At 41.9% G+C, this 14,805-nt stretch overlaps 2 protein-coding genes and 1 long non-coding RNA gene across 3 annotated transcripts; 1 reads left to right on the top strand and 2 right to left on the bottom strand.

Annotated features, from left to right (window-relative positions):
* Nucleotides 1–269: 269 nt before the first annotated feature.
* Nucleotides 270–5,840, bottom strand: nim1kb (NIM1 serine/threonine protein kinase). The gene is made up of 4 exons (XM_030434795.1): nt 4,690–5,840; nt 3,900–4,201; nt 2,300–2,568; nt 270–1,744 (listed from the first exon to the last, which is right to left on the bottom strand). The coding sequence occupies exons 2-4, from the start codon at nt 4,171–4,173 to the stop codon at nt 986–988; spliced, it is 1,302 nt and encodes a 433-aa protein (XP_030290655.1). The 5' UTR covers nt 4,174–4,201; nt 4,690–5,840; the 3' UTR covers nt 270–985.
* Nucleotides 1,739–3,696, top strand: LOC115592237 (uncharacterized). Its single transcript, XR_003986089.1, has 2 exons — nt 1,739–1,895; nt 2,376–3,696. It is a non-coding gene; the product is annotated as an uncharacterized LOC115592237 (long non-coding RNA).
* A 62-nt stretch (nt 5,841–5,902) lies between the features above and the next one.
* Nucleotides 5,903–14,506, bottom strand: ccdc152 (coiled-coil domain containing 152). Its single transcript, XM_030436241.1, has 8 exons — nt 14,258–14,506; nt 13,696–13,801; nt 13,163–13,231; nt 12,762–12,826; nt 8,637–8,772; nt 8,122–8,249; nt 7,378–7,479; nt 5,903–6,302 (listed from the first exon to the last, which is right to left on the bottom strand). Exons 1-8 carry the CDS (start codon nt 14,318–14,320, stop codon nt 6,174–6,176), a joined length of 798 nt encoding a protein of 265 aa, XP_030292101.1. The 5' UTR covers nt 14,321–14,506; the 3' UTR covers nt 5,903–6,173.
* Nucleotides 14,507–14,805: the final 299 nt, after the last annotated feature.

Raw genomic sequence — 14,805 nt, 5'->3', positions numbered from 1 at the left:
GGGGGTTACTGAGTTTTCAGTGCCAGAGGGGGCAGCCGGGCTGGGTCTGGCCGGTTTGGGCCGGTTGTGGACTCGGAGAGGGGTCCCGAGTATCATCTGGTGTCCTGCCAGCTGCCGTCGGGACTATTATTTACTCGCACGCACTTAGTGAAACTTTGGTAAACAGACCACAAAGACGCGAGATCAGCTCTGTTTGGGTGCAGCAGCAGCAGCAGCAGCAGCAGCCACCTGCTCTGCGCCTCAACAATGAAATCTGCGTGACGCATCAGTTCTTTTTTCAACACTTTTATTTAGTTTTCCATGAACAATAAGAATCCTTTCAACATACAGAATTGGTTTAAGTGTCTGTGAGATTTCTCTTTAAGAGACTTACAATGCCGTCTGCTAAACCTCCACTGTGCACACAGAAGGACTGAAAAGCAAAAATCAGGTGCACGGATATATTTTGCATGGAACTTCTATTGGGTCAGCTGATGGAAATCCACTTTATACCAGTGCAGTTTTTTTTTTTGTCACTGCAGTCTATTTTTTAAATAGCTCTCTGACTCAGGGAACAAAAGTTACACAACATAACGTTATATTTTTTCAGACATTTCTCTCATTTTTGCTTTTCTTCTTTAGAACACTGCTTATATACATAAATACTTTTACGTCTTCAGGCCTCTAAAAATCCTTACAAAGCAAATCATTTGAGAAAGGCAAATCACTCTTTAGCTGAATGTATAAAGATGCTTTTACAACTTTGACTTTTCTTTTTTTTCATCAGGCACTTTTACATATACCTTAGGCTATACCAAAAAGTTGCACTGGAAGGAGTAAAACATACGTATCAAAAGCTTAAATGTATTTTTCATTAAAAACTACAAAACACTTTTCAGTGAACGATGTAAAATGTATTATAAAAAATCACTACAGCTACTAGATTTGTGTTTGTATAAAAGAAGGAGTGTGTATAAAAGCTGCTGAAGCGTCTCTTTCAGTCTGTTTATGAAAGCACACACAGTTTGGAGGTGTGTCTGAGGCCCCTGTAGGCCCGGAGCCCCTCCCTCTTGGGGTCCCTCACCATCCCTCGTACCACTGGGGGACTGTCGCAGCCCCTCCTCTTCTGGGCTTGGTGCAGCAGGATTCGATAAACCCCGGTGATGGGGCTGCGGCTGTCTTTGAGCTGATTGTTCCTGAGGTGCTCCTCGGTGATGCCGAGCTCCTCCAGCGAGCTCCTGACCTCCTCCTCTTCCTCCTCCAGGCCCCAGGGCTCCGAGTCGATCAGGCTCTGCAAAGAGCTCGTCGGTTCGGAGGGCACCAACGACCAGGGAAACTCCACAGGTAAGAGCCAATCGCAGCCCAGCATCTGGTCGACGGCGTAACGGTCCGCGGGGGACGTCTTCAAGATGCCCTTGATGAGCCTCTGGCAGGGCCCGGGCACCCACGGAGGGACCGTGTAGGCGGCGTCGATGATGCAGCGCCGCAGCTTCCCCATGGTCTCGGCGCGGAACGGCATGGTGCCGGTCACCATGAAGAAGAGCAGGACCCCCATGGCCCACACGTCCACTGGGGGCCCCTGGTAGCACTCGTCCTTGAAGAGCTCTGGGGCGGCGTAGGGTGGAGAGCCACAGAAGGTGTCCAGGGCGTCGTTGCGGTTTGGAATCTGCGTGCTGAATCCAAAGTCGGCCACCTTGACGCAGCCGCAGCTGGTGAACAGGACGTTCTCCGCCTTCAGGTCCCGGTGGATGACGTTGATGCTGTGCTGCACATCAAATATAGAAGCTGGTTACACATTTGTAAATATCAAACAAACCTGAGATAAAGACTTTTCTGCGGTGACAACCTGGGTGTTTTATTTTACACCATCATACATACATCGCTGATGCTTCACTCTTGTCTGGAAGGCTCTAAAGGTAATACATGGTCATCACAATTTCCCAGAGCCCAAAGGGACGTCTTCAAATTGTTTCTTTAGTCCAACCAACAGCATAAAACCCAAAGACTCTTCATCTACTGTCAACATTTAAGAAGCTGGAACTGCTAATATTTGACATTTTTGTTTGAAAAATGACCCAAAAAATGGGAGTAGTTGTAATTTTCTTTCGATCAACTAATCAATTGATTTACTAATTGTTGTATTTCTACTGTCATCATACTATGTAATCACTTTGTATGTTGTCAATTTTTCTGACTACAGTGTTTCCCACACATTAATTTTTTTGGTGGCGGTTTTAAGTCGAACTATCAGGCAAAAAAAACTGTGATGTGAAAAAAGAAACCAAAAGCTGGAGCTCAGAACTGTTTCTATGTCACTCACCATATATTTGATGGCAGAGAGGATCTGAGCGAAGGTGATCTTGCTGGCGTTGTCAGACAGTTTTCCCTCGTTGCAGATCCTGTTGTGGAGGTCTCCTCCTCCCGCGTACTCCAGCACCAGGTAGAGGCGGCTCGGCATCTCCACCACCTCGTACAGACACACCACGTTGGGGTGCCGGAGCACCTCCATGCTGCTGATCTCCCTGGAGAGCAGACGCTGGGCCTGAGAGTCCAACCGTGTCTTATCCAGGATCTTCAGGGCGACTTTGTCTATGGGAGGGACAAAGGAAAGGACAGGGAACCATTACACAAGGCAACAAGGCAAATATCAACTATTATGGACTTTTGACCAATGCCAGGAGCTAAAAAATATACAACAACAACTAACTTAAACTGAAGTTATGAGTCAGTGGACAAAAAAATAATTTAGTGATCATGTCTGAAATGTATTCCGTTTATATTTAACTTTAAGTTTCATATCATTGTAAAGTGGATTGTTGGACAGACTACAAAATTTGTTGAAGGACAGTGATAATTGGCATCGTACGTTTCTGCAAACCACGGACATTTTCATTTCATATTATATCTAACAGTTCAACAGGAGGAGGTATCATCACATTTAGATAGAGTTTTTTTTTTAGATTTAGAACATATTACATACTAAGAAGGGGATGGGGCCACTGTGCAAAGCAGTTTCAAAATTTGCATGTGATAAACAACTGGATATTATTGTTAGAATCAAGATCTTTTCCTGACCCAAAGTGTTTCCTGTACCTGGACATAACCAGGCTATAGGAACAGCACTGTCTCCAGATAAAAAAAATTCAACATGAAGAAACATAAAGTTAAAACTTTTCCGTGGTTTGCAGCATGTACATTGCCAACATGTATTTTGGCAATCGGGATGGTGTTTCCAGCTTCTCTAATATAAGAATTTCCTTTGTTTTGTATCAACTGTTGATTCAGATTGTTTGGTCAGACAAATCAACAAATTAAAAACATCACCTTTGGACTATGGAAACTTATAATAGGCTCTTTCACTATAGTGATGATTGGCATCGGTAATGATCATACTGGTTGGTTATGGTGTGATTACCTTTGACATTTCAGAGATGAAGCATTGACAAAAATATGAAAACAGTGGATGAAGCCATACTATGTGCTGGAGTTCTGCTATCTGACCTGAAACCCAACAAAGTCTGTTTAGGTGCATAAAGCTTGGGAATGAATGTAACTTATAAAGAAATGTATCTGCAAATCATCTGCATCTGTGCATGTCATGTCGAGAACACATGGAATTCCCGTGTGAGTAGCCCGCTCTCTGAGACTGAGAGCGTGTTGCCGGTGTGTTGCATGAAGATGAATGAAATAAAGTGAGCATTATACCTTTTGGTCTAACCTCTGCTCTCAAAAGTGACAATATCTGTTGGATTCAGTAGAGTTGGGTCTGCTCTGGGTTCAGGTCTCAGTTTTAGGCTTATGCTGAACTCTACAAACAAAGGTGTGCAGGTCATCCATTTCTTTTTTTCCTATGTTGTTTGCCGACATCACAGCTCATCCCCTTCCTGGATATTGTTGTGTTGTTTGGAATGTCCGCCTACCTTTAGTCAGTGCATGAAAAGCCAGTTTGACCCTGGAGAAGGTCCCGCAGCCAATCTCCCCGCGGACCTTGTAGAAGCCCACCCTGCGGCCTATGATCAGCTCCTTGATTGTATTCTCGTCCTTGCACATGCTGGTGGTGAGCTTCTGCAGCGGGGTGAGGCGCGGCGAGCCGTCGGCTTCCTCGTCTTCTGGGCCGTTTTCGGAGCTGTCCGTCAGACTGTAGGTGCTGTGGTGGAACTTGGAGCTCGGCACCTGGTAATGGCTTCCAGGCATGTTTGCAGCAGGCTGGAGACAAGGTCATCTTTAAAAAGACAATATGGCATTAGGGTCTTTGCCAGCTCATGGTTTGGACATACAGTAGTACTTTTTACCCCCTGAAAATGCTGATAGGATGTTCAAAAAGCCGTAATCATTATTTTGTAAAAAAAGATACCAAACATCAGTAAATACTCATTGTATACAGAAAGGGTCAACTTGTGAGACCAGATGCATTAGTAAATCAATGGCAGCATCAGATCTTAATGAGGAAGCAGTCATTTGAAACACACACTGCATTTACTGGTGCATCCATGTTTCCCTATTAATTACTTAAAACCTTATGTACGTGATTTTCCCTTTTCATATCTCCCCTAAACATCACCTCTCCACTTAGTAATCTTCTCTACGCTCCAACAAATACAAATACAAATTCTTAGCTGTCTTATGCAACACTGTGTACTCGTATTACGTTTGTTTTACTAGAAACATTTAGCTGCAAAGACAGAAAAAACAAGATTCCTGTTTTCTTACCAAGTTTCTTATTTGCTGCTCTGCATCAAAACAAAGTGGTGTGATCCATTGCAAGCGGCAGAACAAAAGAAGTTATTCTTCTGGCACAGCAACATCCAGGAAAACTCAAAGTCTGGCACAGTTTGCGTCACTGCAGAGAGTCCTGTCCTAGTGAGTCATCGCCTGCTTCTCTGTGCTCTCTGACAGAATACTGTACACCGATGGACGAAGACAGAGGAGGGTAAGGGGCACACATGTGTTTGAGCCGTCAGACCGGTGTACACACTGTACGTGCTTCTCTGGCCCCACCCCTCGCAGCTCACCTCTCCCTGCATTCACCCTCTACTCCTCACTGAGGGACGGAGGATTAAGGTGGTGTCATGAACCGTAATCCTGTTTGAATTTAGGTCTGTCCCAATCTCCTCAAATCACTCACATCAGCTCAGGGCGACAAAAATGAGGGCAACGCGACGTAGGAGACGACAAATGTGCACATTTGCCGGTATCTGCAGTGTGTACAACCAGAGTGCTTTGGTTTGCAGGTTTAGCAGAGTGTTCCTTGTGTCAGTGATATGTTTGCAGCTAAGGTTGGATCTCAGTGATCTCCTGGCTTTTGTGAGGATGAAACATTATGCAATGGCATTACCCAATGTTCCCATTGAGATTAGCTCCCTGTCCCCTTTAGACGCTGGCTGAGCAGCAGAGATAAAGAGATTACAAAGCATGAGGTCACACTTCACCTGGCAGCGCATGTTCATTCAGGTGATTTGTCCCTGTGAGGAGCAGTGGAGGGACAGTGGTTGCGCGAACAACTTTTAGTTTATCACAGATGTATTGGTAGATCTACGAAGTCTAGTATCAACTGGGCTCCAGCCCTACTCCGCTGGTAAAAATCAAAGTTGATCCATATAAAGAAAAAGATTCTTCATTCATTATTCAGGTAGGCTTAAAGGTGTTTGGACTAATGCGAAAAGCAGATCTTTGCAAGCATTTGCTCTTTCAAAACAGCAGCATTGGAAAACAAGAATTGGAGTTCAACAGCTTTTCCTTTTCCACAATTAAAGACTACATGTTGAAGTCAAATGAACTAGTTCGACTCCAAGGAAAAAAGAAGAGATAAGTTAAATCATTTATTTTTTCTTTGAATGGAATAAATCTGATTCACTCTGAAGTGCATCTACACCTCCCCCTCCCTCCCTCCCTCCCTCCCTGTCTCCTTCCTTCCCTTCCTCCCTCCCTCCCAGGCAGGCGTCTGATTAGATTAAAGCCTTAGACAGGAATACGCCTATGTTTAAATGTGATCTCTGCACACTGGGTGGTGAAACTTCAGACCTAACTAAGTATGACGGTGCACAACACAGAAGCATTAGTTAAAAGAAATGCTTTGAAATCAACCTGAAAGACAAATCTGGAAGTTTAAAAACATTTCCGTCACTCCTGCCCCTCCTGTGACTTTGTGCACCTGCAGAGCCGACAGATCAACAGCTCGTCAGCCTCTAAGCAAATTATATCTTTCTCTTCTTCAGACGGCCGTCGCTGAGGCTGCAGACACGCTGGCTCGCTTCCAGCTCTTCGATTCTCTGACGCAGAGCCCCAATCTCCTTGTTCTTCTCCTCCTGGAAGAACTGCAGCTTCTGAGGACACACGCACAGATAATCCTCACACACAAACACTAGAAAGAGGCGATATAAACAAGTGGTGCAGCGCTTCCCCGAACAGCTCAGCTGAAGGTGACGTCCTATTACAACACCACCCACTCAATTCTAATCTCATATTCAGTGCTTCTTGTGAGTGCAACACCTAGTAATAAAGTAATCATGTGTGGTGTGCTTTCTAGGTAGCGACTGCTATCTTTTCCTTTTAGAGCTAGCACTTAATGATTATTTTCAACCCATAAAATGACGAAAAATGCAGCTGTTGACAATATTTTGCAAACAACCTTCAACAGAACTGATTTGTGTTCAGACTGAATGCCAGGTGAACATTAGAAGCAGGGCAAACTGTATATGTGTGTGTATGATGTTTATGTATCAACTTGTAGTACTGACAACCCAACCAGGAGAATAAATGTTGGCAAAGTATGTTTTCCAGGGATATGTTCATATAGATTGTTTATATGCTATGTATGAAATGTACAAATTTGATATAATTTTTGGAAACATACAATGCCATTATTTGATTTTGGTGACTGCGCTGCAAGAACAACTGGAAGGAAATAACAATAAACTGGAGTTTCAAGCAAGTTTTGTGCACACACTCCACACACACACACACACACACACACACACACACACACACATACATATTTTTGTTGCGTACCTTGTAAGCTAGCTAAAGCCCATGTTCAGACAAATGAAGTCTGCATTCCCATGCAGGCTACTTTCTGTGAGACTTTTGTCTCTCAGGCACATTACAAAGCTGACTAGGCATTCTGGGAGGTGGGATGTAGGCTGATGTTACTAAGAAGGTGGGACTAACAAGATGAGGCGTTCAGGTCAAACCTCTTGTACTTTGCACAGGTCTTTTGAGATTTGCAGACCCGGGACATACACACTGAACACTTAGCCGTGCACGTTGCAGGATCAAACATGTGAGACATTTTCCTGCTTACCAAGACAGAGATACAAACTGATCACTATCCAAAACTGTAACAAAACTTGTTAGTTAGCCTCTATAATGTAAAAAGAGGGTACAGTGTGGGCCGCTCACCCTCTTGAAGACACTCTGTGGAAGAAGGTTGGAGCCGTGTTGCTGCTGCTGCTGTTGGCTCTGCTGAGCTGTGCTCTGAACTCTGGCTAACTTCGCACCAAACTGCAAAAACATACAGAGCAAAACACCAAAAAGCTCAGAGAGAGGCTGAGAGCACAGCAGGACTATACTTACCTGAAAAAAAACTTCTGCCTATCTTAATTAGCTTTCCTGAAAATACTTCAAACTGATGTGAACTGTGTCATGCTGTCTATTAGCATTGCAGCTAACTACAATTGTCAGAATTGTTTAATCTGACACATTTTCTAATTGCCTCTTTTATCCAACCAACAGTCCAAAACACAAAGACTTTTTGACATTTGCTGTCATAACCAACAAAGAAAAGCAACAAATCCTTTGATATTTTTGCTTAAAATAATAACTGAAACATTTAATCAATTAACAAAATAGTTGGCAATTAAACTTCTCTTGATCGACTAATTTTTGAAGCTCTATTGTCGGATTACATTTCAGTTGTTTTTTTTTATTCCATTAACCATTTTAACCACAGCCATCAATACACTGCATTCATATTGTTGATGATGGACAGGTCCTTTAAGATATTTCTCATCAGCATATAAACATGAATTAACCAATAATCTTTTATAGTCTATTCCTATGTGAACCAGATTATTATACAACAGCTTTTTTATGTATTACAATACATGGTTCACCAGTTTTTCCCCAGTGTAGATTTTTATTTACCTCCATCTGTAACTTGAGGAGCTCGCTCTGCCTCTCCCTCTCCTGCTCCTTCAGCCTCTTCTTCATCTCCTCCACATCCGCATCCTTTTTCTCCAGCAGCTTCTTTGCTTCAGCTGCTTTAGCCTCCACTGTTGGGGAGTACACCATCAACAGGCGCAGGACAAACGCAGAGCAATCTTTAATACGCTTGTTTCGATGTGCTCTGGTTTTTGTTTTATTTATGCTCTGCTCTGAGGCTGTGGGCTGATGTCAAGACAAACCTTTCATTTTTTCTTGTTAAGAAATCCCACAATGTCGTTTTGATGATGTCATAACAAAAAACAGTGTAGTAGTAAACACACTACACTTTTTACTACATTGCAACCACAAGTGCTAAACATTAATTTGGGGATATATCTGATGCACTGTTTATGTCTTGCATTAAGACGTTGGGGTTATTTTGTGCATGTATAGTGTTATTACTCCCTGGAACATCTTACACATCTCCGTGTATGAAGCATTCTGTGAGCTCTTACACTGACTGACAGCCCGTCTTTGGGCGTCCTCCGCCTCCCTCCTGCACCGCTGCCTCACAGTCTCTAGCTCCCTCTTGTGTCGCTCTCTTTCCGCTCTCATTTCACTGACCAGCTGCTGAACCTCAGCCTCTCTGTCCTGACGACAGGGGAAAAAAAAACACATCACTGACTGATGTTGGGTTAAAAATGACTATTTGGCAACATTTGGAATGGCTACCTACAGGGTTCGTACACATTTTTCAAGGTCAAATTCAAGCACTTTTCAAGCACTTTTAAGGGTTATTTTTAAGATTTTCCAGCACCTTATTGCTGGGGTAAAATACGTATCTACAGGAATATATAAACTCATTATTTTTCTTCACTTTTTATCACAATTATGTACACTATATTATGCTGTAAACATCTAAAATTATGTTTCATAATAGCAAAAACTTCAGAAATTAATTATCCAGTCTGATCCCAATTTTGTGAAAGACACAGTTATAATGTCAAGCACTTTCAATCACTTAAACTAAAATCCAAGCACTTTTCAGACCTTGAAAACACAACAATGAAATTCAAGTACTTTCAAGGATTTCAAGCACCCGTACGAACCCTGTACCTAGTTCTGATGTTTTTGAAAGGCACAAAAGAGCTTCAAATCTATCAGCAAAGACTGAAGAGAGCACAGTCAACACTGACTTGAGCTAAAGTTACAGTCCTGAAAAACCCTGAAAAATGCTTCACAACCAGACACAACAGACCCACATGTCACTGCTGTTCCATTACATACATTTATAGTAACCTTGCACATTAGAAACTGATACTTAGAGAATGCTACATCAACAATGCAACATCTCTAACCACAAATTCAATCAAATAATTTTGTCACCAAAAATAAATTCCTGTCTGAGGAACTCAGTCCTTTGCTGCTCTAGATCTGACTGACGATCAGTTGTACCAAATATTTTAATTAAAAATATCAATACAATAAAAAATGACACGCTGTCATTCTGGATGGACTGTTTGTCCTCAGTAGTGACTGCAGAGCTCTCAAAGCTTTATATTTGTGTAAAAATCTAGGGGTCTGAAAGTGGGCATCCCTTTAGACACTTCCCAATCCTCCTCAGTTACCACACTCAGTTACACTCATTTTACTGGATACCTGGATACAATTGAGCCAAGACAAGCTAATGTTGCTGATTGACATAGCTTCAGAAGCTACCAAATGCATAAATAATGGTCTGTCTAAAGGGACTTATTAGTTAATGGCTGGGAAAGTGGAAAAAATAGTAACATTCCCTTACATCCCTGTGACTCCGAATCATTAATTTACACAAATCACAAATCTTTGGGCTGTTTTCCTTATGATCATTTTGATAATCAAGGTAATAACTGAGTGTCCCCTCAAACTGTTTGGAGTCCCCACACCTCTGGCATAATTGATAGTGACCACGAACATTCACTCACCTTGATTTTGGTGTCAAGTCTGTAACAGAAGAGTCTTTGCAGAGAGAATAAGTAAACTAAATAGAAACTGTGACTGTCCCCTGTAGAAATGACACCCTTGGGTACAGGCTACAAGAGATGAATAAATGTCTGTGAACATTACCAACAATAATGCCAAGATAAAGTAAAACATTACCTCATCCACAGGCCACATACAGAAAAGGGAAACGTTCACTTTTTGATTAAACTTGCTGGTTCACATTCAGTTTATGTGATGCTTTCAGTTTTTCTCGATTGTTTACACACAAAAACTGGTACTTGAGACACAATGACCACAATATGTAACTCATGCAGCAACCCCCTGAACCAATCCTGCTAAACTACGAGCACAATTCCTGCTTTACACTCAAATTGCAGTTCTAAAACACACTTTTTTCAAAACACTTACACACAATTCTCTGCATTTGGCACAATTTTCATGAAGAAAATCTCTTGTTTTCACAAAGAACACACTGTCATTCGAAATTCTAAAGTTAATTGCCCTACTATGCACACTGACGCATCACATGGGCAAACACCTGTCACACATTTTTACAATTAGCAATCAGAGCTTTAGCATAAAACGCCAACAGGTGAGCTCTTCTGTTTTGGAGCAATGGATGCCAACACTAGAAACAGAGGCAGAGCCAGAGCCAGAGGAGTGAGAGTAAAAGGACGAGGACGAGGTAGGGGAAAGGCCAAGGACCGTAATCTCTGATGAGATCCGAGCCACTTTGGTTGACCATGGTCTAACAATGAGGGAGGCTGGGCAAAGAGTACAGCCAAATGTGAGCAGGTACACTGTAGCATCCATCATCTGGACTTTCCAAAATGACAATAGGTAAGAAATCTACTCTCACTAGAAAATTGCAGTACTGCATATCAATACAGTACTCAATGAGTACAGTAGTACAGTATTGCCTGTGGATTGTTCTGTTGACTGTAAAAATGAAGTATGTTTCAAGTATTTGGGAGATGTATCCCTACTTTGTATTCCTACACAGTATTTTACTATTTGTATTGCAGAGCTGAAAGATTACCAACACAAGGTGGTCGGGAACGTCTTCTGTCTCCCGAACAGGAAACTGAAATCCTGAACATGGTCCTAGAAAATAACGTCATAACATTACGGCAAACGCAAAGAAAAATAATAGAAAACAATGAGATATTTCAAAATATTGATAAGGTAAGCTTATCAACACTGGACCGTGTCTTGCAGAGAAATAATCTGAGGATGAAGCTGGTCTACAGGGTGCCATTTGAACGCAATTCAGGAAGAGTCAAAGAATTGCGATATAACTATGTGCAAGTGAGTCCTATACAATCCCACAATTGATCCATACTCTCAACACTGTATAAAATATACATATTTCAGTACTGTAATCATAATGATTGTGCTTCACAATCGTGACCACTCCATGTCTATTTCTGATATTGTCGTGTGTGTGTGTTTCAGAGAGTCCTTGAGCTAGAGGTGGCTGCAGCGGAGCACCAGTGCATCTTCATTGATGAGGCTGGATTCAACCTCGCGAAGAGACGAAGGGGGGGGGGAAGGAATGTCATCGGCCAGCGTGCTGTTGTTGAAGTTCCTGCCCAGCGCGGAGGGAACATCACAATGTGTGCAGCGATTACCCACCACGGCCCCTACAACACTGCCCATCTGATCACATTCCTGGACACCCTACACAACACACTCATTCCACCAGATCAGATAGACGGCCCAGAGCAGCTCAGGTATGTTGTCATTTGGGACAACGCAAGTTTCCACCGGGCTGCTCTGGTTCGTAACTGGTTCACTGCCCACCCACGCTTCTTAGTTGTTTATCTCCCTCCATATTCTCCATTCCTCAATCCTATTGAATTTTTTTTCTGCTTGGAGATGGAAAGTTTATGACCGAAATCCACAAACGCATATACCCCTTCTCCAAGCTATGGAAGAAGCATGTGGAGATATAGCAGTTGATGCTTTTCATGGCTGGATTCGCCATGCTAAGTTGATATTTCCCCTGCTGCTTGGCCAGGGAAAACAGTGCTTGTGAGGTGGATGAGGTGCTGTGGCCAGACCGAAACAGAGGAGAGGATGCAGCATAGTAGTTTGTTTCTTACAGTAACTGTATACAGTAAATTCCTCTGTTTTGTATGTAGACCACTGTTTGTGGAACTTTGTGTTGGTTGGGATGTACGCTGTTTACATTTTTTTTTGGGGGGGGGGAATACAATATATTTGTTACTGTGTATTTGTGTGTTCTGAGTATAAAAACAATATTCTCAAATATTTTGCAACACACTAATGTATGTACTGACTGTAGAGTAAGAGTAACACTGAACAAAAAAAGGCCCAAGTCGTTATGATGAATGGAGAAGAAGTGTTTTCCATTCATCATAGTGTTTTACACTGAGCTCATCAGTGTTCAACTGGTTCTTATAAATGTCTATTCATATGATGGTTTGTGTTTGTCATTTGAAAAATAGCATTTTGAGAAGGAATAACATTGTTTTGAATGTAAAGTTTCATTTTGCAGGAGAATTGAGGGGTTTTGCCCATTGTGTGTGTGATTTTTGATTTGTGTGTAGAGTTCTGAGAGCATGAGGCATGCTTTCAGAAAATGTGTGTAAACAATCGAGAAAAACTGTAACTCTGTCAGTGTCAGGTCTTACCTCTGCCGCGCTCTCGCGCTGCTGTTTCAGGTGGGCCATGTCCTTCTTCATATTCTTATTCTCCACTACAACATGGAACAGGTTCATGATATAATCCTTACAAATCTGTAATTTTACTAACAGTGGTGCTTTGGGGCTATTAATGATTATGGATCCCAAATACTAATAAGCATGATACTAAATAGATGTCAAACAGAATTTAATACATTTAACCTCAAAGCAACACTATTACACACAGAACTGGGAGTATTTATTGTTGACTGGTGGTATTCGTGGTAAACTGGTGCAGCAAAAGTGCTTTGGGTTGGCCCTGTGTATTTTTCATTCCCTTATCCTTGAGCTTTAAAATATCCAGGAATGATCTTTCATCGTGACACACACACACATACACACACATTTACCTCTCAGGTTGCACTGCTCCTGCAGAGTCTGCTGTAGACTGTTCACGGTATCAAGAAGGCTGTCCTTCTCTGCAACAGGTAGAACAATAGGATTAGCGGCTTTTCATGTTGTGCCATACACACAATATGTACCCTAACAACTCAATTAGGGGACATGCAGTTTATACCACTGCTTAAATGGATCTGATGTGTTGCTGACACGCAAACTCACCCATACTGCAGTAGTGTAGTGTAAGTAGTGTAACACGTTTGTGCAAATTCTAAATTCAACTCATATTCACCGCTCTGACATTAAGCACAGTGTTTTAGAAGTTCTATGCCAGTCCTTAGTTTCAGGAAATCTTTTCCCTGAGCTGAAAACTGGGTTAGGGGAAAACCAGGACAAGACTGTCGTTGGACCAAATCACCAGCAGGGGGAGACAAACACCAAAACAAGCACCACAGGGACTCTACATGTACGCACACAAACACTGCAGCGAAAAAATAAAGATAAATAAAAACTCACAGGCCCACAGGAGAGGACAGAAACTCACCTTCAACTAGACATTTCTCCTTGGTCGTATAGAATTTCAGGAGTCTATTGGCATCCTCCAGCGCGACATCCAACATGCTGTTCTTGCCATGAACCTCTGTGATCTCCTGTTGATCAGAGTTCAGTGTATATTCAGAGTTTTTCCTTTAGAGATAAACTATTCTATCTATCTATCTATCTATCTATCTATCTATAACATAGATTAGAGGGAAGTTGTTCAATTAACTCAAATACTCTACCATACATTATAGAGGAAAAATGCAGATGTAATCAAGTTACTAGCATGTTAACGTTAATTACAGACTTGTCACATAGCTAACCACATAACGTTAGCTAATTAACTTCTTTGAAAACTTGGTAAACTTATGACTAAGGTCAGCACTTTCCTTGAGCCCCTGTAATTATCTATTTGCATTGGAGGGTTGTGTCTTCAATTCGTTTTCATACTTTTAACCTGGCTTAGCAATAACAGAAAAAAAAACTGTCAAGATAACAGAAACGGCAGATGTCCAGAATTAGCGTTAGCGTCTGTGTGTCGTGCTAGTTAGCTGACAGTAACTTACCTGTTCCAGTTGAGAGAACTTCTCCATGAAAGTTTCCAGGTTCACACAGTTTGGCTTTATCATTTTGCCGGTTCAAGTAAGACCAAACGAATGTAAAAGATGAATAATACGCCCGCGTCAGTTCAAGCTTTTGGGTTAAAATCACGTTTTAAAGCCAGCTATAAACGAGCTACACAGTTGTTAAAGCTAGCTTAACTACCTTGCTGGAGCTGGTAAGCAGCTGTGCTTGTTTGGCTAGTGCACAGAGAAATGTGTGAGTATACTCTCAGCTGCTTTTATATGATTTTAATACATGTACTGTAACTTACAACACATTTCAGAGCAAAGTATGTGTGTGTGGAGATTTACATTAATGCATATGTAAATAATTTAGCACCCCTGAAAGGCACCTGTCTCACTAAATTTACTGTTAATTCACTTGCACCTAAATTCAATTTTAATGCAGTGCTTTCATATTCTTAGTGTTTTCCCGGTGCTGCTGCTCTTACTTAAGCGACATCTGTAGGGCGTAGTTTATTCCTCTTTGTACACTCAGTAAATAATCATGT

Source organism: Sparus aurata, chromosome 12 (assembly GCF_900880675.1).
Source record: "Sparus aurata chromosome 12, fSpaAur1.1, whole genome shotgun sequence".
Classification (NCBI taxonomy): Eukaryota; Metazoa; Chordata; class Actinopteri; order Spariformes; family Sparidae; genus Sparus; species Sparus aurata.
This window is presented reverse-complemented; position numbering and strand designations above follow the sequence as displayed.

Coding starts and splice junctions, on each gene's coding strand:
- ccdc152 (XM_030436241.1), bottom strand. CDS start 14,320: ATGATAAAGCCAAACTGTGTGAACCTGGAAACTTTCATGGAGAAGTTC. Junction 12,827..13,162: donor GGAGCAGTGCAACCTGAGAG/GTAAATGTGTGT, acceptor TCCATGTTGTAG/TGGAGAATAAGAATATGAAG. Junction 7,480..8,121: donor TCCTCAAGTTACAGATGGAG/GTAAATAAAAAT, acceptor ATGTTTTTGCAG/TTTGGTGCGAAGTTAGCCAG.
- nim1kb (XM_030434795.1), bottom strand. CDS start 4,173: ATGCCTGGAAGCCATTACCAGGTGCCGAGCTCCAAGTTCCACCACAGC. Junction 2,569..3,899: donor TTTTCATGCACTGACTAAAG/GTAGGCGGACAT, acceptor TCCCTCCCATAG/ACAAAGTCGCCCTGAAGATC. Junction 1,745..2,299: donor TCTCTGCCATCAAATATATG/GTGAGTGACATA, acceptor TTTGATGTGCAG/CACAGCATCAACGTCATCCA.